Source organism: Pelophylax lessonae, assembly GCF_965119305.1.
Source record: "Pelophylax lessonae genome assembly, chromosome: 5".
Classification (NCBI taxonomy): domain Eukaryota; kingdom Metazoa; phylum Chordata; class Amphibia; order Anura; family Ranidae; genus Pelophylax; species Pelophylax lessonae.
This window is the reverse complement of record NC_138772.1, coordinates 54,300,997-54,328,291: the sequence shown is the minus strand read 5'-3', so window position 1 is coordinate 54,328,291 and position 27,295 is coordinate 54,300,997. Positions and strand designations below refer to the sequence as shown.

At 43.9% G+C, this 27,295-nt stretch overlaps 1 protein-coding gene across 1 annotated transcript in view; it reads left to right on the top strand.

Annotated features, from left to right (window-relative positions):
* LRRD1 (leucine rich repeats and death domain containing 1) overlaps positions 1-22,017 on the top strand; it is a gene marked incomplete at its 5' end in the record, with an annotated part of 28,848 nt that extends 6,831 nt beyond the window's left edge. The window contains 4 exons of the mRNA XM_082257804.1: positions 13,650-13,848; positions 15,422-15,583; positions 18,438-18,558; positions 21,781-22,017. Coding sequence (XP_082113930.1) covers positions 13,650-13,848; positions 15,422-15,583; positions 18,438-18,558; positions 21,781-21,964 — 666 coding nt within the window. The 3' untranslated portion in view covers positions 21,965-22,017. The remainder of the gene's footprint in view (positions 1-13,649; positions 13,849-15,421; positions 15,584-18,437; positions 18,559-21,780) is intronic.
* Positions 22,018-27,295: the final 5,278 nt, after the last annotated feature.

The following is a 27,295-nucleotide window of genomic DNA, read 5'->3' as shown; positions in this document are numbered from 1 at the left end:
GTTTTTTACTATTACTATGAGGGGTAAGTATTTCCGTGTATATCCTAGAGTATTAGTTTGTCACGGATCACGGATCACTTATCTCTAATTTTCCCAGGGTTTGTTCTATTTCTGCCTTTAAATACCAATGCGTGTATCTAAAGGGTTCCATAAAATGTTGTATATCCGCTTCCGCGAGTTCTTGCTCTATAAAGGGTTGCCATTTGTCAAAGAACATTTTTGTAGAAATATAATGTTGCAGGACTGTATCCATACGTTCCTTATCCGGTTGCCGACTGCGCACAGTATATTTCCTGCGGCAGTCAGCCCCGGCCAGGCAGAGTGGCGTAGATCTACGTCGCTCGCCTGTCACTGGGATTTGAGCCAATAGCGGGCGAGCGCCTCGGCTCGTTCAGGGAGGAGTGCGGGCGTGTGACCGGCAGACCCGATGTCCACCGGTCACACTACGATCGCCGGTACAGCGGGAGAAAGGCAGAGCGGCTTATGTAAACAAGCCGCCTGTCATTCTCCCCTGTGTAAAAATGGAGATCAGACGGTTCTACTATGTAGAACCGTTGATCTCTGTTTTTACACTAGGAGACCTGTCCCTGCACAGTAAGAATCACGCCCCTAGGACACACTTAACCCCTCCCTGTCCAATACAGTTAACCCCTTCCCTGCCAGTGTCATTTTTACAGTAACAGTGCATATGTATAGCACTGATTACTGTAATAATGTCACTGGTACCCCCAAAAGTGTCAAAAATGTCAGTCAAGGGTCCGATCTGTCCGCCGCAATGTCGCAGTACCGCAAAAAAAATCGCAGATCGCCGCCATTACTCGTTAAAAAAAAAACCACCAAAAATGACAAAAATCTTTCCCTTTGTTAGTAAACGCGATAACTTTTGCGCAAACCAATCAAAATACGCTTTTTGCGATTTTTTTTTTTTTACCAAACATATGTAGCATAAAACAATTTGGCCGAAAATGTTAAAAAATTTTGATTTTTACATTTTTTTTGGGGGGGAATTTCATATAAAAAAAGTGAAAAATATTGTTAATTTTGCAAAAATTACGCTCTTTTTTTGTTTATAGCGCATTATCAAAAAATCGCACAGGTGATCAAATACCACTAAAAGAAAGCTCTATTTGTGGGAAAAAAAGGACGAGAAATTCGTTTAGGTACAGCGTCGCACGACCGCGCAATTGTCCGTTAAAGTCATGCAGTAAAAAATCACAAAACACCCCCTGGTCAGGAAGGGGGTAAAATCTTCCGGGGCTTAAGTGGTTATACAATAGTAACCAAAGCTCCCTTTTAAGAGCAGATAGAGTAGGGGGGCTAGGCTGGATCCCTGATTTTAAAATGGTCCTTTTAGCCGCCAAAAAACATAAATGTGTCCACATGGGGACAGTAGGCAGTGGGTTTATCTGAGCAATGTTGTTTGGCAAGTTGATTCCAAATAGCATAAGGTGCGGAGATTTCCGTAGGGAGGTTTTCATTACCGTATTGGCATAGTGCGCCACTCTGTCCCAGAATGAAGTCACTCTAGAACAGTGCCAAAATCTGTGAGCCAATGTGGGCCTCATTGACAAACAGAGGACATATAGCTTTTGTTTTCTTATCTTTGGTGAAAAGGGCTGGAATATAGGCTTTATGAATAAATTAGAATTTAGTCTCTCTCCATATTTCGTTCACCGTAAGTGCCCTGATATGCCTATAGCCCTGAAGTATCAGATGTGAGAACTCCATTCCAGGGAAATCTATATGCCATTTTTCAAAAATTCTATCCGTAGAGGGGGGAAGCAGTTCATCTTGTAATAATTTAAATATTGTCGATATTGAGTAAGACTTCTGTTGTATCAGAGTGTCAATCATTGTATGTTGAAAGCCCTCTAACAGGCTTGGAGCACATGAAGATATATACGAGGTTGCTTGATGATAGGCCAGAAAGTGGTATTTAGGGAGATGATGAGATCATATTCTGCTGCAAAATCCTGAAAAGATTTAAATTTAAGTCTGGAAGTCCCATTTTCCATTTGTGTCAAAGAGTATGATCTCACCAAGCCCTTAGATTTCCAGTATTCAAAGGCTAGATGGTCCCTTGCCTGAGGAAACATTGGGTTTCCAACCAATGGTAGATACTTCGACATACCTAACGGTACATGTAGTTTCTTTTGAGTTTCCCTCCAGGCTATAAAGGTGTCTCTTAGCAAAACATGTTGTTGTATAGCTTTTGGAAGGGATGAGTATTTGCTATGCAGGATGCCTGCCAAACTCAAAGGATAAGCTATTTGTTCCTCCAAAGCATTATTAGTATAGCAGTTTCCCTCCACAAGCCAGTCCAGCCCATATCTCAACAAACATGCAAGGTTATACAGTCTAACATCTGGAAGACCGCCCCCCCCTATGTTCTTTGGGAGATGCAACTTATCCATCGAAATTCGCGAGCGTTTGCCTTGCCATATAAATTTTGAAAAAGCTCTGTTCAAAGTTTGAACATATTATACTTTTTTAACCACTTAAGCCCTGAAAGATTTTACCCCCATTCCGACCAGGGGGTTTTTTGCGATTCGGCACTCCGTGACTTTAACGGACAATTGCGCGGTCGTGCGACGCTGTACCTAAACAAATTTGACGTCCTTTTTTCCCACAAACAGAGCTTTCTTTTGGTGGTATTTGATCACCTGTGCGATTTTTTGATCATGCGCTATAAACAAAAAAAGAGCGTAAATTTTGCAAAAATAACAATATTTTTCACATTTTTTTTATGAAATTCACCCCCAAAAAAATGTAAAAATCAAAATTTTTTAACATTTTCAGACAATTTGTTTTCTGCTACATATGTTTGGTAAAAAAAAATCGCAATAAGCGTATTTTGATTGGTTTGCGCAAAAGTTATCGCGTTTACTAACAAAGGGAAAGATTTTTGTCATTTTTGTTGTTTTTTTTTTTTAACGCGTAATGACGGCGATCTGAGATTTTTTTTGCAGTACTGCGACATTGGGGCGGACAGATCGGACCCTTGACTGACATTTTTGACACTTTTGGGGTTACCAGTGACATTTCTACAGTAATCAGTGCTATGCATATGCACTGTTACTGTAAAATGACACTGGCAGTGAAGGGGTTAACTTTTTTTGAGAGGGAGGGGTGGTGTGTGTCCCTAGGGGCGTGATTCTAACTTTGATTGGCTGTGGCTTGAGCTGTAGGAACAGTGATCAACGGTCCTACATAGTAGAACCGTATGATCACCATTCATACACCGGGGAGAATGACAGGCGGCTTGTTTACATCAGCCGCCTGCCTTTCTCCCTCTGCACCGACGATCGCCGAGTGACCGGCGGACATCGGGTCCGCCGGTCACACATACGGGGGGGGGGGGGTCCGTGACCGCGCGGGAGCGCGCCTCCGGGGGCGCGCGCTCGCTCCCTAGACCCTCACAGGCTAGCGACGTAGTACTAGTATGCCAGTATATAGTCATGCGGCGGTCAGCAAGCTATTAAATGGTTCTCCCAGCTCCCATTGGTTAGAGCGAGACCTTGGGCTGTGGGTATTAGCTTGGTCTCAGTGCTGGGAGCACGCAGTCAAGCACACTTCCTGCAACAAACATAGAAGAGGAGATATGCGGTGCATAGAAATGAAGCCCACTTCATGGATGTCACATATATTAGTTTGGGCAGTCATAAATGGGTTAACAACCAATCTCCTCCTTATACAAAAAAACAAATGAAGTATGAAAATGTATCAAAATGCATAAAAAAGCACTAGAGAAACACACAGAAAAAACTGAATTTTTGTAAAATCTTACCTGTAAAATTCCTTTCTCTGAGTCCTCCGACAGTCGCCGCCACTTCATATTCATCACTAATGGGGCTATTGACCTTTGCTCCGCAGGAGTAGCTAGGCAACAAAATAGTTAATATCAAAGCTTTTAACATATCCCACCCCTAGGGGGTGGTCCCCTCAGTCAATACCTCCCTGCTTCCTGCATTCCCAACTCAGTTTCAGTAGCATAGCAGTAGAGTACATAAACAAACCCCAAAAGAGGGGCGGGGGCGGCGACTGTCGGAGGACTCAGAGAAAGGAATTTTACAGGTAAGATTTTACAAAAATTCAGTTTTCTCTTACGTCCTCCGACAGTCGCCGCCACTTCATATTCATCACTAATGGGGACGTCCCATAGCAGTGTAGACATGAGGGGTGGGAAAAAAACGCAGCCGCGCCTAAAGCAACGCAGAACCCACATCAGAGAAAGGAACCTTACCAAGTAAGGAAACCAACTAGGCAACAGGAAAAAACGTGCTCAACAGGAGCAACAACCCAGGAAAACAAGGAACCTAGGGATAAAGACATCCCAACAGCCAAGGACCCAAACAAGGGACCCTAAGGCACTGCCGCACTAAGAACCTTGAGGCCAAAGGAAGCATCGGCCGATGCCTGAACATCCACCTTGTAGAATTTTGAGAAGGTGTGAACCGACGACCAAGTCGCCCCCTTACACACCTGGGCCACAGAAGCCTGATGACGATAGGCCCAAGACGTACTCAGAGACCTGGTAGAGTACGCCTTCACAGGGAAAGGAGGAACCTTCCCCTTCAAAGCATAGGCTTGCACAATGGTCTGTCTGATCCATTTGGCGATGGTCGCAGCCGACGCTGCCATGCCCTTCCGAGGACCCTCCAGAAGGACAAATAGAGAATCCAACTTGCGAAAGGATTTTGTCGATGACAGGTAAACCCTGATCGCCCGAACAACATCCAAGGAATGCAAAGCCACCTCCTTTGGATGCTTAGGCTTTGCGCAAAGCGAGGGCAAGACAATGTCCTCATTGAGATGAAATTCCGAGATCCTCTTCGGAAGAAAAGAAGGGTTAGGTCGTAAGACCACCTTATCCAATTGAATCACCAAGTAGGGAGAGCTGTAGGACAAGGCCGCCAGCTCCGACACTCTGCGAGCCGAAGTGATCGCCACCAAAAAAGCAACCTTCTTGGACAACAGAGGTAACGAGATCTCCCTGATCTTTTCAAAAGGAGCATGTTGCAACACGGACAGAACAAGGTTCAAGTCCCATGGAGGCAAAGGCTCCCTCCTAGGAGGGACCAGGTGTCGCACCCCTTGAACAAAGGTGCTAACCAAAGAGTTAGATGCCACAGGGCGTTGAAAGAGAACGGCCAGTGCAGAAATCTGACCCTTAATCGTGGCCAACGCCAAACGCTGGTCCACGCCCGTTTGAAGGAAAGCCAACACTCTCGATACCAAGTACGAGCGAGGGGAGTACCCCCTGGACTCACACCAGGCAAAATACGCTTTCCAAGTACGGTAGTAAATCTTCCCCGAAGAGGCCTTCCTAGCTTTGATCAAAGTGGGAATGACCTCAGGGGAAAGACCCCTATCCTTCAGGACCTGGCTTTCAACAGCCAGGCCGTTAAAGCCAGCGACTGTAAAGCAGGATGGAATATCGGTCCTTGAGACAGGAGATCTTCTCGAAGAGGTAGACGCCAGATTCACAAGGTCTGCGTACCAAGACCGGCGAGGCCAGTCCGGTGCCACCAGAATCACCGCGTGCGGTTCCGAGGCCAACCTGCGAAGGAACCTGGACAGCAGCTGAATCAGTGGAAAGGCATACATCAGACGACACGGACGCCAGGGCGTCACTAATGCGTCTGAGGCGTCTGCCCGAGGATCGCGCGTCCTTGCTACGAACCTTTCCACCTTGTTGTTTAGACGAGACGCGAACAGGTCCACATCTGGGGACCCCCACTTCGCGCACAGCATCTGAAAGACATCCGGGTGAAGGGACCATTCTCCCTGGTCCAAGGTCTGGCGACTCAGATAATCCGCCTGCCAGTTCTCCACTCCCGGAATGTGGACTGCAGATATCGCCGGGACGTGCGTCTCGGCCCAAGACAGAATGTCGGCTACTTCCCGAACCGCTCAGGCCCTCCTGGTGCCCCCTTGGTGGTTGATGTAGGCCACCGCTGTGGCATTGTCCGTCTGCACCCGAACCGGAAGGCCTAGAAGCCTGTCCGTCCAACGTAGAAGGCAAAGATTTATTGCTCGCAATTCCAGAATGTTGATCGGAAGGGAGGATTCCTCCTCCGACCAAGTTCCCTGGGCGGACAGAACGCCCAGAACACCACCCCAGCCCGACAGGCTGGCATCCGTGGTGATCACTGTCCATGAGAAAGGGCAAATAGACTTGCCCCCCGACACCGCCGGGAGCCGGAGCCACCACAGAAGATCCCTTCTGGCACGATGACTTAATGAAATCTGTAGATCCAGAGATTGCGGTCGCCCGTCCCACACGGCCAGAATCTCCGCCTGGAGACCCCGCGTGTGAAACTGGGCGAAGGGAATCGCCTCGAAGGCCGAGACCATCAATCCCAGACACCTCATACACGTCCAGAGGGACGAGTACTGATTGTCCCCGAGGGACTTGACTGCGTCCTGAAGCGTCCGGAGCTTGTCTTCCGTCAGGAAGACTTTCGCTTGAGCAGAGTCCAGGATCATTCTCAGGTAGGGAAGACGAACCGACGGACATAGAGTTGACTTCGGAAAGGTTATCGTCCACCCGAACTCCTGCAGAGTCTGCATCGTGATGGACAGGTCGTTCACCAGGCCCTGACTGGTCGCAGACCGAATCAGGATATCGTCCAGATACCCCAGGACAGAAATGCCCTGGGCTCTCAACAAAGCCAGAACCGGCGCAAGCACCTTGGTGAAAACCCGTGGAGCCGAAGCGAGACCAAAGGGTAACGCCACGAATTGGTAATGATCCTCCGCAATGGCGAATCGAAGGTACCTCTGGTGACCCCCGAAAATGGGGATGTGAAGGTACGCATCCTTCAGATCGATGGAGGCCATGAATTCCCCCGGAACCAGGGCAGCCACCACCGAGCGCAGTGATTCCATGCGGAACTTGCGAACCCGCACAAAGCGGTTCAGAGCTTTTAAGTCCAGAATCGGACGTACCTTGCCCTCCTTTCTGGGCACAGTGAACAGATTGGAATAGAACCCCCGAAATCTTCCCGATGAGGCACCGGAACCACCACTCCCTGGGCCCGCAGGTCCCGCACCGCCAGGTGCAGATCCTGCAAGCGCTCCAGAGTCAGCTGAAGGTTTGAGGGGAAAAATCTGCCCGCCGGCCGAGAGAGAAACTCGATCTTGTACCCAGATCGAACGATTTCCTGAACCCATCTGTCCCGAATGCGGTCCAGCCAGGGTTGAAGAAAACCGAGCAAACGTCCCCCCACCCCAGAACCGGGTGAGGGCGTCCCTTCAGGCCGCATTGTTATGGGCAGCGGACCCGGACTGGCCGGACTTCTGCTTACCCGCCCACGGCTTCTTCTGGGAGCCTTGGCTCTTGAAGGGCTTGCCCTTATAGTGCGACCGAAAGGACCCCTGAGAGGGCCTAAATGAGGCATTCTTCTTACCACGAACAAACTTATTCTTGTGAGTTTGGGGCAAGAGAGTGCTCTTACCCCCCCGAAATTCCCTTTATCAGAGTATCCAAAGATTCGCCAAAAAGGCGAGATCCCGCGTAGGGCAAATTAGCTAAAGTCTTGCGGGAAGATTGGTCAACAGACCAACATTTCAGCCATATCAGGCGACGGTTCAACACCGCCACACTAGAAAGACGCGCAGCCAAGGGGACCATATCTAAGTCCGCATCACACAAATACATAACACCCTGATGAATTTGATCCACCAAAGCCAAAGTTGTCGGCGGGGCCGAGTCAGCCACCAGGGTGCGCCTGAGCACCTGCGTCCAATCCGCAATAGCCTGGGCTGCCATAATCGAAGCAAAAATAGGCTTCAGCATAGAACCAGCAACCATATAAGCATGACGGGCCAGAGACTCCAATCTCCTGTCCGTCGGATCCCGGAACACCGGGGTATCCTCAGCGGGGATCGCAGTGGACTTATTCAAAATCGCCACTGCATGGCGGCACACACCAACGCTCATCAGTGGTGGGTGTAAATGGATAACGCAGTTTGAACCCACTCGGTACAGCAAAAGGCTTCTTTAAATTGCGCCATTGCTCATCAAATGCGCGCTGAAATTCCGTAGATCAAGGAAAAACCTGCGATGTCTTGCGTTTCCTTTGCGTCCCATAAGAGGACATCAAAACAGGAGGACATGGTTCATCCTGCAAATGCAGCGTTTGCTTGATAGAAGCAACCAACTCATCCATGAGTGCAAGCTCTTCAGACGAGCCAGGGGGAGAATTATCAACCCCTTCCACCTCAGCCTCCCCTTCAGACCCCACAAGGTCTAGAGATGAGTGAGACCCTGAGAAGGGCACTCCAGCCATAGCAGCCCCATCGCCCTCTGAATCAGAGGAAATAGACACTCTGGGCCGTTTTGTGGATCGATCAGCCACCAGCATCTGCACCTGAGCAGCCAAATTTGCCACAATAGTAGCCAGATCAGCCCCCTTGGGGGAAGCAGCAGCCCCTTGGCCCCCCACCAAGGTGGGAGGAAACTTGCAATCCTGAGAATCCATGCCCCAGCAATATTAGGAAAAAAAGGTACTGCCCCTTTAAGATCGCGGCGAGCGTAGCCCCCCGCACCCACTGAATACACCGACCCCCACAGGGATAAGAACACTGGGCAAGGAATACAGGAAAATGGAAAGGTAAAAACCTGGAGAGATCCACAGGCTGCTGCCACCGATCGCTGTCCCAGAGCAAAAGGAAGTGATGCAAGACTGACCGCCCCTATGAAGCCTATGAGAGGCTACACAAACATGGCCGCTCGGCTGAGGATTCCCATAGGCAAATAGAAAATGGCGCCGACGTGTGGCCTGATCGATCGCCGCCAAAATGGCGGTGTTTGGCGCCAAAACGCCGCGCCTTACCACACAAGGCCGGCCACCCTAAGTGCCGCATAAAAAATGGCGGGTCGCCGCAGCGATCGCCGCACAGCATGCCCAAAACTCAGACTGCATCATGTATTCACCCAGCAGAGCAGGAGAGCCCCCCCCCCCCCTCACAGTCCACACACAGGCAGCAATTCCACACAGGAACTGACAGGGAGTTCAGCAGCCACACAGACATGCAGGGTCACACAGTCCCAGACTGACACCCAAACAGACAGGTCCCCACATAGATGCACACTTACCAGTCCGGATGGCGTGGGGAGCTTGCTCCAGCGATCAAACCGCTGCACTGAGGACAGGGAGTGTCGCAGCCAGGACGCATAGGAACTGCGGTGCGAAACCGCATGGCGTCCAGTGAGGTAGCCACCTCACAGATAGCATCCCTGCAGCGAACAGGGATGGGTCGTTCAATGTGCCAGGGAAACCTGTGCTGAACGCTCGATGGCAGGCTGGGAAGCCCCTGGCCCTGAGCCCTGGGATCCAGGGTGGCCAGTCCGAGACCCAGCTCCGCACGATCATCTTCATCAGAAGAAGCTAACTAATGCTGAAAATCAACAGCTAAGTAAAAGAAAGAGAAAAAGACTCAAAATAAAATCAAAAAGAGAAAAGAAGCTGAGACTGAGAGCCCCAGCACAGGAACAGCCAGCCTACTCCTAAGCTAGGCATTAGAAACTGAGTTGGGAATGCAGGAAGCAGGGAGGTATTGACTGAGGGGACCACTCCCTAGGGGTGGGATATGTTAAAAGCTTTGATATTAACTATTTTGTTGCCTAGCTACTCCTGCGGAGCAAAGGTCAATAACCCCATTAGTGATGAATATGAAGTGGCGGCGACTGTCGGAGGACGTAAGAGAAATGCATGATTATGCAGCAGCGCTGGTGAGAACCTAGGCCAAGTATCAGAATCTGCCCTTATTTTAGCAATCTCTGTACAGCAGCATTCAGAATGAAAAGTAGCGGCACCACAAGAAGCCAATCAGAGTGCTATTACAGTGCCTTGAAAAAGTATTCACACCCCTTGACATTTTCCACATTTTGTCATGTTACAACCAAAAACGTAAATGTATTTTTTTGGGGATTTTATGTGATAGACCAACACAAAGTGGCACATAATTGTGAAGTGGAAGGAAAATGATAAATGGTTTTCAAATTTTTTTACAGATAAATATCTAAAAAGTGTGGCATACATTTGTATTCACCCCCCTTTACTCTGATACCCCTAACTAAAATCTAGTGGAACCAATTGCCTTCAGAAGTCACCTAATTAGTAAATAGAGTCAGCCTGTGTGTAATTTAATCTCAGTATAAATACAGCTGTTCTGTGAAGCCCTTACAGGTTTGTTAGAGAATTTTAGTGAACAAACAGCATCATGAAGGCCAAGGAACACACCAGACAGGTCAGGGATAAAGTTGTGGAGAAGTTTAAAGCAGGGTTAGATTACAAACCTCAAATACAAATATCTCAAGCTTTAAACATCTCACGGAGCGCTGTTCAATCCATCATACAAAAACAGAGAGAGTATGGCAACTGCAAACCTACCAAGACATGGCCGTCCACCTAAACTGACAGGTCAGGCAAGGAGAACATTAATCAGAGAAGCAGCCAAGAGGCCCATGGTAACTCAGGGGGAGCTGCAGAGATCCACAGCTCAGGTGGGAGAATCTGTCCACAAGACATTTATCAGTTGTGCACTCCACAAATCTGCCCTTTATGGAAGAGTGGTAAGAAGAAAGCCATTGGTGAAAGAAAGCCATAAGATGTCCCATTTGCAGTTTGCGAGAAGCCATGTGGGAGACACAGCAAACATGTGGAAGAAGGTGCTCTGGTCAGATGAGACCAAAATTGAACTTTTTGGCCTAAAAGCAAAATGCATGGTGTGGAAAACTATCACTGCACATCACCCTGAACACACCATCCCCACCGTGAAACATGGTGGTGGCAGTATCATGTTGTGGGGATGCTTTTCTTCAGCAGGGACAGAGAAGCTGCTCAGAGTTGAAGGGAAAATGGATGGAGCCAAATACAGGGCAATCTTAGAAGAAAACCTGTTAGGGTCTGCAAAAGACTAGAGACTGGAGCGGAGGTTCACCTTCCAGCAGGACCACGACCCTAAACATACAGCCAGAGCTACAATGGAATGGTTTACATCAAAGCATATTCATGTGTTAGAATGGCCCAGTCAAAGTCCAGACCTAAATCCAATTGAGAATCTGTGGCAAGACTTGAAATTTGCTGTTTACAGACGCTCTCCATCCAAAAAATAATGGGCATAAATGTCACTCTCTAGATTTGCAAAGCTGGTAGAGACATCCCCAAAAAGACTTGCGGCTGTAATTGCAGGGAAAGGGGGTTCTACAAAGTATTGATTAAGGGGGTGAATATAAATGCAAGCCACACTTTTCACATATTTATTTGTAAAAAGTTTTGAAAACCATTTTTCATTTTCCTTCCACTTCACAATTATGTGCCACTTTGTGTTGGTCTATCACATAAAATCCCAATAAAATACATTTACGTTTTTGGTTGTAACATGACAAAATGTGGAAAATTTCAAGGGGTATGAATACTTTTCCAAGGCACTCTATTTATACCTTAGCTGACATGGAGTGTGCTGACAGGGGAAGAGGGATATGACCTCATCAGTGGGCCCCTGCTTCTGTATTGTCAAAACACAGACTGGATTTGTGGAAGTGACCTGTATTCCTTAAAGCGGAGTTCCGGCCACAAAATCGACATAATTGATTTTGTGGCCATCCGCTTCCTATTTGTCACCTGAAAAAGAAATGGATAGTTAAGATTTTTTTTTTTTTTTTACTTACCTTGTTATTGTAGAAAAATATACTCACCTTTCTTCCACTTCCTCCCTCGGCGGCCGCGGCCCGCACCGTCACTTCCGGTTTGCAATGATTCCTGGGAGCTGAACGTCATCGCTCCCAGGAATCAATGCGCCGGCACCGGCCCCGCTCGTCACTTCCGGTGCGACGCCGCATTCCCTGCTAAACAGCTTGGCAGCTGTGAAGGAATGCGGCGCCGCACCGGAAGTGATGAGAGGGGCCGGTGCAGGGCATTCTGGGAGAAGAAGACACGGAAGAGGACGCAGAAGAGTACACGCTGGCTTCAGCTGCCCACATCCGAGATGGCAGCGCTGGAGAAGAAATTTTCAAGGTAAGTATTTCTTCTTGCAGGTAAGTGCGACCCGGGACAGATCAGAGGCTATCCATTGTGGAATGTACTAGCCCTGACTGTCCCGGGGGTATTTTTATTGAAAAATGTTTTTTCAAAAAAAACTCCACTTTAACTGTAATAGAGAAAAGCGTGGCCACCAACATGTACTATCTGGCAAGTCTGTGTAAATCTTAGGCCTCATTGACACGTGGAGTATGAGTCCATGGCTCATGTGATGGGCGTGTTTACCTGCATGGGGGTGCACAAACATACCTGCTGCTCCCAATGTGACATCTGTGCAAGTGTGCGTGCTCGGTCCCGAACGGACCTCAGGTATCCACCAATGTCCCCTGTTGCATTAGAATATGCATCAGAGTTCCCCCTTACATCAGAGTCCCATCGTATATCAGAGTCCCCCTTGAATTAGAGTTTCCAAGTGTCTCCCCTTACACCATGGGGCAGATAAAATCTTGCAGCGGGCCAGATTTGGCCTGTGGGCCATACTGTAGAGGCCCCTGATGGAGTGTAAAGACTGGCATTGTAATAGTGTAATACTGCATGCATTTTGGTTTTAACCAGTTCCCGACCGCCCTCCTGCGTGAAACGACGCAGACCTACGTCGGTCGCGTGCCTGCAGCTAGGGGGAGAGAGCGTGTCGGCGCGCTCCCGCCCCCACTCGGCAGCGGTGACTCCGATGCACGGGGCAGGCGGCTCTGATTTTTGCCTGACACCCGCGATTGTTCCCCGCTGAGAGAGAAGAATGGTCAGCGGTTGTAAACACAGCTGACCGTTCTTCTCCCTGGAATGATCACAGAGCCCCTGTGATCCTTCTATATAGGATCACAGGTCTCTATGGTTATTTCATAAGCCATGCCCCCCCCACAGTTAGAATCACTCTCCTAGGCTCACATTTAACCCCTTGATCACCCACAGTGTTAACCCCTTCCCTGCCAGTGTCATTATTACAGTAACAGTGCATATTTATAGCACTGATTACTGTAGTAATGTCACTGGTCTCCCCAAAAGTGTCAAAAATGTCAGTGAGGGGTCCGATCTGTCCGCCGCAATGTCGCAGTCCTGCTAAAAATCGCAGATCGCCGCCATTACTAGTAAAAAAAAAAACAATAAAAATGACATAAATCTTTCACGTAGTCTGTAGACGCGATAACTTTTGCACAAACCAATCAAAACACGCTTATTGCGATTTTTTTTACCAAAAATATGTAGCTGAAAACAAATTGGCCTAAAATGTAAAAAAAATTTAGATTTTTTAAATTTTTTTTTTTTTTGAGAATGTCATATAGCAGAATGTGAAAAATATTGTTTTTTTTTTAAATTCAGAATTGTCGCTCTTTTATTGTTTATAGCGCAAAAAATAAAAATCGCACAGGTGATAAAATACCACCAAAAGAAAGCGCTACTCGTGGGAAAAAAAGGACATCAATTTTATTTGGGTAAAGCGTTGCACGACCGTGCAATTGTCTGTTAAAGTAGCGCAGTGCCGAATTACAAAATATGGCCTGGTCATCAAGGGGGAAAATCTTCCGGTCCAGAAGTGGTAAAAATGTGATATATGTTTATAGAATACATCCTCTAAATGTGTGCTTTTTGTTTTTTTTTTAGATTACAGATCTCCCAGACGATCTGTGTAAACTGAGAAACCTCAAGAGTCTTGACATCTCAGAAAACAATTTAAAATTCATTCCGAACAACATTGGGGAAATGAAAAGTCTGACGCATGTATCTGCATCCAACAATCAGCTCTCTTACCTTCCTGCATCCATAGCTGATATGAAGGATCTGCAACACATAAACCTATTGGGTACATACCTGTACACCTGTGATTTCTTTATATCTTCCGCTCCTCGTGATCCTGCCAAATTAGATGAATTCCCTGGCAGAGGACTGGAAGGTCATTTCTTGGAGGGTAACAAGTTGACCAACCAGGGCTAAACTGTCATCATGGACCCTTGATTTTTTGCTACTATGTACCCATTTATAACTCTCATACAGAAACTGTCATAAATGGAAAGAATGCAGAATCTCAATATTCTCTCTCAGGTTCACATATGTGCAGCCAGGGGTCCGGTGCGTTCCTGTTCACCGGTTCAGGAGAGATTCAGATCAGAATTTTTGCCTGAATTTGCACCTGAACCGAACCCAAAAACACACAGGACTCTTTTGGAATTTGTACCGCGGCCGCCCTGGACATTAATGAACCATTATTGAAAGCCAGTCACACTCGCATGTCATGCAAATTGGATGTGGTGAAAACTGCTATCAATTCGCACATATGTGAACCCAGCCTTAAAGTCTATCTAAACCAAAGAATAAAAATGGAATAGATTTCAGCATGCCAGTCCTTAGAAGTGGTGGCCATATTATTTTCCTTTTTCTCCTTTATTTTTATCTGCCAGTACTTTTTTTTTTCTATCCTGCCCGCAGCATACTTCCTGTCCTAGGGTGACAGCACTCCCTTACTGTATCTAAGCAGGAGCAATGTTGTCACCCTAGGACAGGAAATGTGATAGGTCTACAGAAAACCTCCCCTTCTCCTCACTGCATAATATAGGGGGGGGGGGGTGTTCTATAGTCCACAGAATTAATCAATACCTCTGCACATTGTTATTTTTGCAGCACAGTCATAGAGCACAGGTTACTAAATGCATTTAATTATTATTATTAATAATAATAATAATAATTATTATTATTATTATTAATAATAATAATACATTTAATTTTATAACAATGATACATGTTATTTAGGTTACTAAATGTATTTAATGTATTATTATTAATATTAATAATAAAATTGGAATATTAATAATATATTTGATATAGGTTACTAAATCATCTTACTAAATTTATTTTGAGCACTTTGAGTAGATATGAAAAACACTTTCAGCGATCTGTTTAACCACCAATTATTTGGTGGGTAAATATTTTGTTCATTAGACCAAAATGGAACAAAAAATAGGTGTATATTATTAGGGAATATATACACTTTAATTGATCATAAATGTGCATATTTATTAAATAATAATAAATGTTATATATATATATATATATATATATATATATATATATATATATATATATATATATGTATATATATATTTTTTTTAATACATAATAATAATAAAAGTTATTTTTTGCTCTTAATTATTATATTTAATATATATTTCATAGCACACCCCTTACTCTTAAATTTGCAGATGCGTGTAAGTGCTTGGGTTGGACGTTGGGGGGTACTGATCACAGAGAAGCACTTCTGCCATGTGTGGGTATAATAATATTGTAACACTGCACTGCAAAGCTGTTCTTATTGGCATCTTCAGCTTCTGTTTCCAAATTACAGTGCAGATATGACAATATAAATAAATAATCTTTTATAGGTAACAAGCTAACTTCATTGCCAGGAGACATCCACCGCCTGAAGAAACTGCATACAATTGATCTTGATAAAAATCCAATGATGAGACCTCCACGTCTTGTGTGTGAAGGGAGACAGCTCCACCCTATCGGGTGCTACTTACAGGCTATTGACATCAGGGAAGGTGAGCAAAAACATGACTATAGGGGCCACAAGAACATCATGTAGTAAAGACTGCCCATTTTTTTTTTCCACTGGAAAAAAAATGCGTATTTAACTTATCTCAACAATAAAGTCCCCAAGATATAGGAATCTTTTAGTTCACATATCCAACATTCACAGAAAACTGAGAACTCCCATAGACAGAGGAGTGCAATTCACATTTCTAAATTTGCAATTGTAAATATGTGTTTTATAAATGTGTAGTCGTCTTATTTTGTTTTGTTTAAAGCAATAGTATGGACCCCAATATGGACCCCTAAGTATACAACACACAGCACAGTATAAAGAGACTGGTGGTCAGGAGTATGTAATATACATTGTATATGGCATATTCCTGACCATTGCACTTTGTATGTTGTGCTGTACATTGCATACTTCTCGGACCACTGGACTCTGTATGTTGTGCCCCAAGTGTACAGTACCCAGTGTTTCCTAAAACACAATTCAGAGTGCAGGGGTCAGGCATATTTAACATACAGACATAGAGTGTAATAGAAGGACATGCTGCATGTATGGAGGGAAGAGGGACAGAGAAATAAGAGAATGATGAATGAATGGTGAAGACTGAAGACAGAGCTCTCCATACAGAGGACAGAGTGCAGATAAATGATCGCTGCTGCTTTGCTACCACCTAATTTTTTTGGACATTTGCTCCTGAAGTGAAGTAATATACTGTTTATGGGGCATTAAGGCTGACTATTGAGTGGAGTTTTTGAATCGCTACCTGCAGCGATTAGTTTGATCACATACTGGAGATCTGCCCATTTCAGGGGAAACTTTTGGATATACGCCTATTTTGACCTAGCCTAACCGGAGGTCAATTTGTTCTGGTAAGTGGACACCCCTTTTATTTGATGCACGCAGTGATTTTTTCCTCCTACCTTGATCCCATCTCCTGGTGCTGGATTTCTTGGTTCTCAACCTTTGGGTTGTATCATCATCATTTGTGGGACTTTTCACTGAATTGGATCTTCTCAACATTTGTGTTTACACATGTTGGCGCTGTACCTTTATTAATATTTATAACATACAGACCTACCTGCAGAGTGCAGAGATCAGGGCTATTACCCCAGCAACAATTCAACCACCCAACAAACACAAATTATTTTATTCCCCCCTTCTCCGCAGGCTAATGTCCCCTCTCTGCATGTAAAAATCCCTCCTCCAGAGAAAACTCTCTCCCCTCCCAAGCAAAAATCTCTACCTCGGGAAAAAAAAACTCTGCCTCCTTCTCCAAGAGCAAAAATGACCTCTAGCAATAATCCCCCCTCCCTTACTCCCCTAAGCAAAAATCTCTGCCCTCCTAAGCAAAAATCCCACTCCTTGCATGAAGTCTCCCCCTCTCATCCACCCCCCAAACACCCAACCTAATATTTTGAAGCAAAATACCTCATTCTTTTTAGCAAACCCTACCCAACACAAATCATATTCGTCCCTCATTCCAAACCCAAAGACCCTCTTCTGCATCCAACCCCCGCCCCTCCACCTAGGGTAAAACTACAGAGAGACCTCCTAGGTTTTCCTCACGTGTGTCCTTTATCACAAGGTATTCAAGGAGGGGCCTAGGAGAGCTTACTTTAGCTCTGTGCCCTTCTGTATCTGTATGTTCAAAGAAAGAACTTTACAACATGCAGGTGTTTCCACATGGCTGTGGGCCATAAAACCTGTGGAAGAGACTACTGCATGTCAGTGTGTGTGTTGCAGACCTGGGGAGCTAAAAAAGAGAGCCAGGGCACAAGTCCCCGGTGTCCGGACCAGTATAAATATTTTTCTGAATTGTTATAAATTCACCTAAATTTCCAGTCTCAGAGAGGAAGGCTACACAGTACAGAGCGATCAGTTCTAAAGAGACAGCAGTTCTACTCAAAAGCACTCTTAAAAATTCTGATAATTCTGTTCATGAGCAATTATATATCTGTAAATTTGATCCAATCAAATAGAACTACACACTTCAGTGCTAAAGTGCAGTAAACTGATGACACGTGTAAGTGGCAATCCGATTCCTGGATGACACTTTACGGCAGAAGCAAGAGCTTATGTGTTTCGAGGGACATACCCCCTTATTTAGAGCTCTGAGGAAGAGGGTATAAGCCTTGAAACATGTAAGCTATTGACCCTCCCTGTCCGGTTACTGAATGTGTTCTGCATTCGTGAAGTAGTTGGTGTCCTGGTGAGTTTACGAGTCTTTGATTATAGTTGAATTGTGAGTATAACTTTGTGTTTTTTTTACAAATAAATTATACTTAAAGGTAATGCACAATGTTGTTTTTTCATTTAAGCCTTAAATATGAAGGTAAATTCAATGGTGTTTCAGTTTTTACCTTGGTTGTGGTATGTCTACAGTGACATTAAGGCCTCTTTCACACGGTCGCTCCATTTTTTTTCTCCGCTTCGGCACTTTTTTTTTTTTTTTCACGGACACGGGTGACACTTGTCCGCATATCATCCCATCCGTTTGCGGATGATATACGGACATAATGTATGCCTATGGGGATTGCGGATGTCAGCGGATGACACCGCTGACATCCGATTTTGCATCCGTTCCGTTTTTTAAACGGAAGAAAAATAGGGTTCTGTTCTGTTCCAAAAAACGGGACAGAACTGAAAGGACGCAAATCGGATGTCTGCTAATGGTCATCCGCTGACAACCGCAATCTCATTGACATGCATTATGTCCGTATATCATCCGCTAACGGATGGGGTGATATATGGACATACGGAGCGGCCATGTCAAAGAGTCCTAGGAGTTCACCAATTGATTTTAATGGGTCGCCTGGAGATGCTGTTTCATATCCGTATATATTTTTTTATTGTAGAAAGGATTATGCAGAAGATTTTTAAGATAGTTTCAAGCAGTCTTTTTACAGATGATTTTACATTTCTATGCACTAAACTTCAGCTTCGAGGTGAAGATGTCAAAGCAATATTCAAGAACAAGTAAGAAATTAATTAATACATTATCCTATCCCTTCAGTGAATTTTTTCTTGCATAACTTTTATTTTCTGTTTTGCATTTCTCAAAAAAAAACGAGTTTCTCATATTTCAAGAAATACACTTTTGCACATAAATATACCCCAGACATCCATTATGTGTCCCCACTGGAACCACCTTTAGTTTATTTTATTCTAAAGCCCCGTACACACGTACCGATTGTTGGCCGTAAATATTCGGCCGACGACTGATCGGCCGATTGTAGGCTTGTTAGTATGATGCTTCCGACAGCCGACAGCGCATTTTCGGCCCAACAGAATCTGTCGTGCAGGTATTAAAATTTTTGTTGGCCAACACCAGAACGGCCGATTGTTCGCCAGTCAGTACAGATTTCGGCCGACAGACAGCAGATTAGCAAGACTGGGCATGCTCAGAAAAGAAAAAAGACAAGGAAAGTTAACCATCACATGACATCACTTCTGCAGTCGGCTGTTGTTGGCCGACAAAATTCGTGTGCAGTCTTTTGCAGTTTTCAACAGACACGACAGCCCTGGACAAAAGACGGCCGATCGTTCGGCCGACGATCAGTACGTGTGTACGGGGCTTTAGTCTGACTCTACTCAACTTTCTGTGCCTCAGGGACTGACATCTGTGGGAAATATTGTGGAGTGGAGGTAGTGCAGGTGATATGGAGTTGCAAGTCCCTCACCATCAGGAAATAGAAACAAGCCCTTTGCTTTGGTGCCCACATAGGCCAGAATATTATACTTTATGGTGCAGAATATGATGTACTTCTTTCCTCTCCTGTAGAGAGATATAATGTTTGAAATGCATTTTATATGGGTTTTCAATGTATTTGCCTTGCATCCACACTGACTTTCACATGTTGTGCCTAATACCTCTCTATGACATAAAGTTTCCTCATTCCTCTGTATTATCCATAATGCCTTTTACCTCTTAATTTACATTACATTTACACACTAAAATTATATTTAGTGCTTTATACCCATTGCAAACAGTTTCTCATACCTCTGTATTAAAACAGTTCCTTATTATAACACATAGTGCTTCATACTCTTTTCTCCTGTCTTCAGAATTGTGCTGTTTGTTTTAATGATGCCTGTAATATGCCTTAAAAAGCCCATTGTCAAGTCTCTAAAGCAGGGTATCTCAACCAGGGTTTCCCCAAAGGTTGCTAGGGGTTCCTTTAGCTATTACCAATTTTTGCCTCTCAGATAAGTTCCCACTGACACTATTCATCTTTTTAGCCATCTGTAAGGATTTTTTCCCCCCAAAGTCCACAAATGTAAGGAGCTTTCTTCCCGATGACCATCACACTAATGTATCACGAGTTGTAGATATAGTAATTTTCAGCAGGGGTTCCTTGAGAGCGGAAAGTTATTTCAAGGGTTCCCTGTGTCGAAAAAGTTGAGAAAGGCTGGTCTAAAGATTTAAAACAAGCACTCCTCTGGCACCTGTTTCTCTACCTGTCCTCCATTCCAGTGCTGCAGCGCCAGCCTCTGAAAGCCCCTTTTGGAATTTGGAGCTTGCGGGAATGTTGGATGCCTGTGTCCCCCCACTGTGCACTATTGTTTCTGTCTTTGACCCCACATGACTTTTAAGTCCTGAGGAAGAAACCCACTTATAACAGCAGACACCAGCATCTGACACTTCTGGAAGTGTCTAATGCCAAAGAAGCTTTTGGAGGCCTCAGCACTGGATGGTAGGAGACACAGTAGGCCAGAGTGGTGACTATACTCTCCTTGCAGGGGAGGTCTGGTTTTAAAGACCTGACAGGGTTTCTTTAATTCCACTTGGCCAGACCTTTGTCTGTATTAAAGACTACTTTCTTCAATGGTAAATTAGTAATTTGGTTTAGTTTTCTTTCTGCATGTCATCTGTCATCACTGTAACAAACATGAGGGCCATGACCTCTAAGTGCAGGAAAACCTTTGAAGGCTTTGAAGTGAAGTTATGTTCTTTGGACAAGGAGAGCCAAAACCACTGACTGGTGACTTAGATAATTCACATTACTGGTGACAGGACCACAACACACCAAAACTAGAACCAATATTTTTTTTTTTGCATGCACTGTATTTTCTGGCGTATAATGCCCCGTTTTCCACTGAGCTTTCTGGTACGGTTCCGTTCGGTACGGTACGCTATTTATGCCGTTTCCATTATGAATGGTACCCTAATTCCGAACCGTACCGTACCACTTTTTTGTTACCCTTTCGTTGGGGTACCAAGAACATTAGTACCGTACCAACTGGGTGGAGCTACACTCTGCAGAACTTTGATTGGTTGACAGAGAATTCTCTATCACAGCTTTCCTGCTACACCACGCCTATCATGAAAGGGTACTATTGGCAGTGGAAACGCAATGTGTACCGTACCGAACCGTACCGTACTGAACTGAACCGTACCACTCAGTGGAAACGAGGCATAAGACTACTATAAGACTACTTTTGAACCTCAAAAAAATCACCAAAAAATGGGGCGTCGTCTTATCTCCAAGTTAACCTAAGTATAAGTATTACCGGTAGATGTAATCTCTCAAGGCTGTGTGGGAATCCTGTACCGGTATACCGTATGTACCGTAGCTTCGGCTACATACAGTGTACCGCGCTGAGCCAATCAGGGATAGCGATGTATTCTATTATTGAATGCAAAGCCTGCTCGGATTGGTGGAGTAACATCAGCCCGCCTCTCTGACTCTGCCAATCCGAGCAGGCTTTGCATCAATAATAGAATACATCGCTCACTGTGATTGGCTCAGCGCAGTTTACTGTATGTAGCCGAAGCTACGGTACATACGGTATACCGGTACAGGATTCCCACACAGCCAGCGTCTTGAGATTACATCTACTGGTAATACTTATACTTAGGGTACCTTGGAGATATTATGAGAGATTTCATGTATTACAGTACTTGGGGTACCTTGGAGAGCTATGAGAAATCTGAGGTTTTTCAATGGTGTTGCCTTGCTTCGAAAGGGGGGTATTCTTATACGGCGAGTATAGCCCAAAACCTATGTTTTAACTTGAAAATTAGGGGGGTCGTCTTATACGCCCAGTCGTCTTATACACCGGAAAATACGGTATATACACATAACATAATATATAATTTGTAGACAGGTTATAATACATTTAATTGCTAGAGAAACACCAACACAACCTCAGCACTGTCCACACACACTTACTAATGAATGTCCATTTATGTTTCAGATCTCTGCAGCTACCAGACAAGGTCCTGCATGCGTTGAACCTCTGGAGAACTGTCAGACAGCCTAATATAAGTCCGGCAGCCATTTCCGAACAGCTAATTAGGGTGTTGGTGATGGCTGACTTACACGACATTGCACTAAAAGCCAACATGCTAAAACTCAATGCAAAATCAATAAAACTGTGAGGTCCAAAATGTGATACTTCACCGTGTATACAGGAATGCTAAATTAATTTATATCAACCTCAGTCCATTTTAGTCTGATCTATGGCTTCTCGCAAACCTGCCTGGTACCCACAACTATCAGTGTGTGTGTGTGTGCGCAAGGGTAATCATTTGAAGGAAACTGCCACATCATTTATTTTAAAGAAGAACTTCTGCCTAATTAAAAGACAATGTTGCTAAATACAATTATTTACCAACCTGAGACACTGAAAAGTTCTATATCTCTGCATGATCCTTACATTGAGTCTGTATTAGTATTATTGAGTGTGTTAAAAAAAAAGGCAAGCAGAGGACAAATGAATGGTCACCAGTATTGTCTCGAATTACCTTTCAGCTGATCTTTTCCCCGATTACTAACCTAACATGTCTTTTCTGCACTGTGTCTTTCTGTGGAGGTGGCCATCTTGTTAAAAAAAAGGACTTTACTCCCTTAAATAAGATCTACCCCTAATGACTGGTGAGTAAATGACCAGGTGTTAACAGGAGAGCTGCAGGAACTTCAAGCAGTTAGATACCTGCACTCCCACTTTATCTCCAGCAAGAACAGTGAGCATCACAGTAACAACATCTTCAAATCTGGTGAAATTTGCAGTTAAACACAGTAGTACTTTAGATTAGTGGTCTCCAATCGGTGGCCTGCGTGATGAATGCAGCCCTTTTCTTGCCTTTATTTGGTCCTTGGTTCACTTTTCCTACCACTGGTATGAGGCTTTATTAGTAAACTGCCCCTTTGTTTAGACAGTTTGTAGACCCCTGCTTTAGATGATCTCACACTGTAGATATACAGTTATGTGGCACAGGGCACAGGACTGCTATGTTTCAAGAGACCTTCAAGAGAAAAAGTCCATAATTTAGGGTATTGCATAGACCTACAGACAGAAAGTGCAGGGCTATATTACCAAATAAACATTCATATAAAAACCAGTACTTAAAAAGTCCAAAGAGGTGGGTAAAAGGCCGGATCCATAGAAGTAGTCTTAGCAGGGAAGGAATAACCGGTGGAGGCAGATATGTATAATAGTAAAGGGTGACTGGAAAATATTTACTTCACACCCAAAGTGAGCACATAAATCTGCTTACCAGATTACAAGACCACTAGATTATAGGTGGTTTAATGGAGCATGACAAGATACAATCTCTCACAGGTCATAATGGATGGGCACCGCTCAGAAGATGTAGTTGAGTCCCAAAAAATAAAAAACACAAAGCGCTCCCATAGTGTGATAAAGGATAAAACGTTAATAGTAGGTAAGATTATATAAAAAATCCCAAGCTAAATGAGATAATATAGTGCTTGCTGATATGTGCAGGGGACTGGGAGAGTAAAAATTACAATATAATGTGATCTAAAATTCTCTAAAACTTTAAAAGAGCTGTACCATTAAGACATAAATATCAAAAAAAAAAAAAAAAACATATCATAGGATTAATTATGTGCCAAAATCAAATCCAAAAATTCACAGTGACAATACGAAACCCACGTCAGGTGGAACACACGCCGTCAAACCCGGAAGTAGTTTGGAACGCAAACCGCTCTCCACGCTACAGAGATCCAAGAGAGGGTTATGCACAGCGATTTGCTTATATTTTTTACCGGCTTTGTCAACTTTTTTATTGAATAAACTTTGTTTAATGGTACTGCACTATTGGGAGCATGTCCTTCTTTCCTTAAAACACCTGGGGATACCGTGTGGAATCCGCACATCTCGTTTGGAGGATCCCAGCGGAGAGGGACAGGAGCCCAGCAGTTGCCAGCATTCTGACCTGGAGGGTCACTAAAGCGCTATCGGTCTCTTTGCCGTAAGGTAGTTGAGACCCTCCTCATCTGGTGAGTGTACATCTTACCCTAATATCTGCATGATTGGAGATCCTGGTTCATTGGAAGATTTAGCACCAGCACTTTTTCATCTTCTCTTGGCATTTTTTGGAATATTTATCACTGAACCACTTATGAACTATTTTATATGTCACTCAGCAATTTATTGTCACTGTGAATTTTTGGATTTGATTTTGGCACATAATTAATCCTATGATATTTATGTCTTAATGGTACAGCTCTTTTAAAGTTTTAGAGAATTTTAGATCACATTATATTGTCATTTTTACTCTCCCAGTCCCCTGCACATATCAGCAAGCGCTAAATTATCTCATTTAGCTTGGGATTTTTTATATATTCACTTTGCACCTATAGCAGCTGCTCATCCATACATTACATTATATTTAATAGCCACATCACCTACTTGATTAGGCACTCCTAGGCGCGAGGAATATATTTTATTAAATATATTTATCTACAACAGTAGGTATGATTGATGCACTTACAGACTCCAAAGTATAAATCGGAATGTAAACAGACAGTTGTGGCGTTCCTGCAGGCTTATCCTTGTGCTTTCAGCTTCAGCAAGGAACCAGCCAATCAGGTACAGATTGCACGATGACGTCACCATTGTGGACCCCGCCCTATGCGTTTCATCACAGATAACGTCTTCTGGGGTTGGTCCAAACGGTTCGTCATCCCGCATAACAGCATTTAAAGACAAGTCCGCCATTTTAACTGCTGGTCAATATCCATTCCTAATAGAAACTAATGAAGGGAGGAAACAAATAGCCCAAAGCAGGAAATAATACATATAAATGCCATCTAGTGGCAAAATAAGAATATACCGCGCAATGTAATCAAACAATCATAAAGGTATATAAAAACAATCTTTGTGAAAGATATAATTAAAAATACTTTAAGTATACTTAAATTATGGACACCGGGGAGAAACCAAAAGGCAGGAATACCGTAAAAATTTTAAAAACATCATGAATTAAAAATATCATAAAATTAATGAAAAATATATACAACAAAAGTTAAGCATTCCCAATCGACGTTTAAGCCGAAGGGGACATAAGATTTCATGTCAAAAATCCACCGAGTTTCTAACTGGGATATAGATCTAACCATTATGGTACCTCTCCAATGGGGCACCACTCTATCTAGAGCAAAACATTGTGTGCCTACTAAATTTTTTTCTTTAACTAGCATAATGTTTGGACAGGTTATGTCCCTTGAACCCACGTTTGATATTACCAACATGTTCAAAGAGACGTATATGTAACTCCCGTTTAGTACGTCCAATGTACTATTTAGAGCAGGGACATTGTATCATGTAAATGACAAATTTAGAAGTGCATGTAATAAACACATTTATATCATATACTGTTTGTGTATGTGTTGACTAAAAAGTAGAGCACGTCCTACCTTTAAATGAATTAATTTGGCAAATGCTACATTTCTGCAAGGAAAAAAACATGGACTGGAAGAAAGAAATTGTTTTAGGACGGTCGATAACATTGGGTGCCACCCTATGTCATAAAGCTGGAGCCCCTTTGAATATTACAACAGGGTGATCCGGAAGAATGGGGCTCAAAACCCTATCATTTTTAAGGATACCCCAATGTTTTTTGAGGATTTGTTTAATAGATAAATGCTGGTTAGAATACTTAGTAGTCATGGAAAAACCAAATTTGCTATCTATCAGGTCTCTATTCGTAACATTAGTCTTACGTTGCATAGTCTCCCTATCCATGGTGGCCACTGATGTAATAGTATTGTCAATGTCATCTGCAGAGTAACCCTTCTCTAAAAATCTGGTCCTTAGAGTATTGGCTTGTTAATGGAAGTCCGTAATATTCCTGCAGTTACGCCTAATTCATTGAAATTGACCTTTAGGGACTGCATTTAACCAGGACCTATGATGACAACTTGATAGAAGAATAAAAGTATTATGATCTGTCTCCTTGAAGTACGTGGTGGTAATAAGCTGTCCCTCCTGAACCTGAACATTTAAATCCAAAAAATGTATATGAGAATCGCTCCTCTCATACTGCAAGGAAATACCCTTATTGTTTTGATTTAAGGATTGAAAAAATGCTACAAGAGAATCTTGGTCACCTTCCCAAACCAAGAACACGTCATCTATGTATCTTTTCCAGAGCTGCAGTTCCTCCTGGGGGATTATCCCAAATCACCTCCTTCTCCCAGCAAGTCATAAATAAGTTGGCTAAGCTAGGAAAACACCCCGATTTTGTAAATAAAAACTTCCTCCAAACCAAAAATAGTTGTGACTACTGGCAAATGTCAGCAAATTATTCAAAAAATCCCTCTGAAGCATGGGAAGAGAGCCACCTTGATATTTGACAGCTTCTAAACCATGATAGGGATAAATGATAGTATAGAAGGAGGCCCACGTCTGCCGTGGCCAAAATGTAATTGGCCCTCCATTCTATACCCTGCAGTAAATTAATAACCTGAGTGGTATCCATAAGATAATATGGAGTCTTCACAACCAAAGGTTGCAGGAACTTACAGTATCTCACAAAAGTGAGTACACTCCTCACATTTTTGTAAATATTTTATTATATCTTTTCATGTGACAAAACTGAAGAAATTACACTTTGCTTCAATGTAAAGTAGTGAGTGTACAGCTTGTATAACAATGTAAATTTGCTGTCCCCTTAAAATAACTCAACACACAGCCATTAATGTCTAAACCGCTGGCAACAAAAGTGAGTACACCCCTAAGTGAAAATGTTCAAATTGGGCCCAATTAGCCATTTTCCCTCCTCTGTGTCATGTGACTCGTTAGTGTTACAAGGTCTCAGGTGTGAATGGGGAGCAGGTGTGTTAAATTTGGTGTTATTGCTCTCACTCTCTCATACTGGTCACTGGAAGTTCAACATGGTACCTCATGGCAAAGAACTCTCTAAGGATCTGAAAAAAGAATTGTTGCTCTACATAAAGATGGGCTGGCTATAAGAAGTTTGCCAAGACCTTGAAACTAAGCTGCAGCACGGTGGCCAAGACCATACAGCGGTTTAACAGGACAGGTTCCACTCAGAACAGGCCTCGCTATGGTCGACCAAAGGAGTTGAGTGCACCTGCTCAGCGTCATAACCAGAGGTTGCCTTTGGGAAATAGATGTATGAGCGCTGACAGCATTGCTGCAGAGGTTGAAGAGGTTGGGGGTAAGCCTGTCAGTGCTCAGACCATATGCCACATACTGCATCAAATTGGTTTTCATGGTTGTTGTCCCAGAAGGAAGCCTCTTTTAAAGATGCACAAGAAAGTCCACAAACAGTTTGCTGAAGACAAGCAGACTAAGGACATGGATTACTGGAACCATGTCCTGTGGTCTGATGAGACCAAGATAAACTTATTTGGTTCAGATGGTGTCAAGCGTGTATGCTGGCAACCAGGTGAGGAGTACAAAGACAAGCTTGTCTTGCCTACAGTCAAGTATGGTA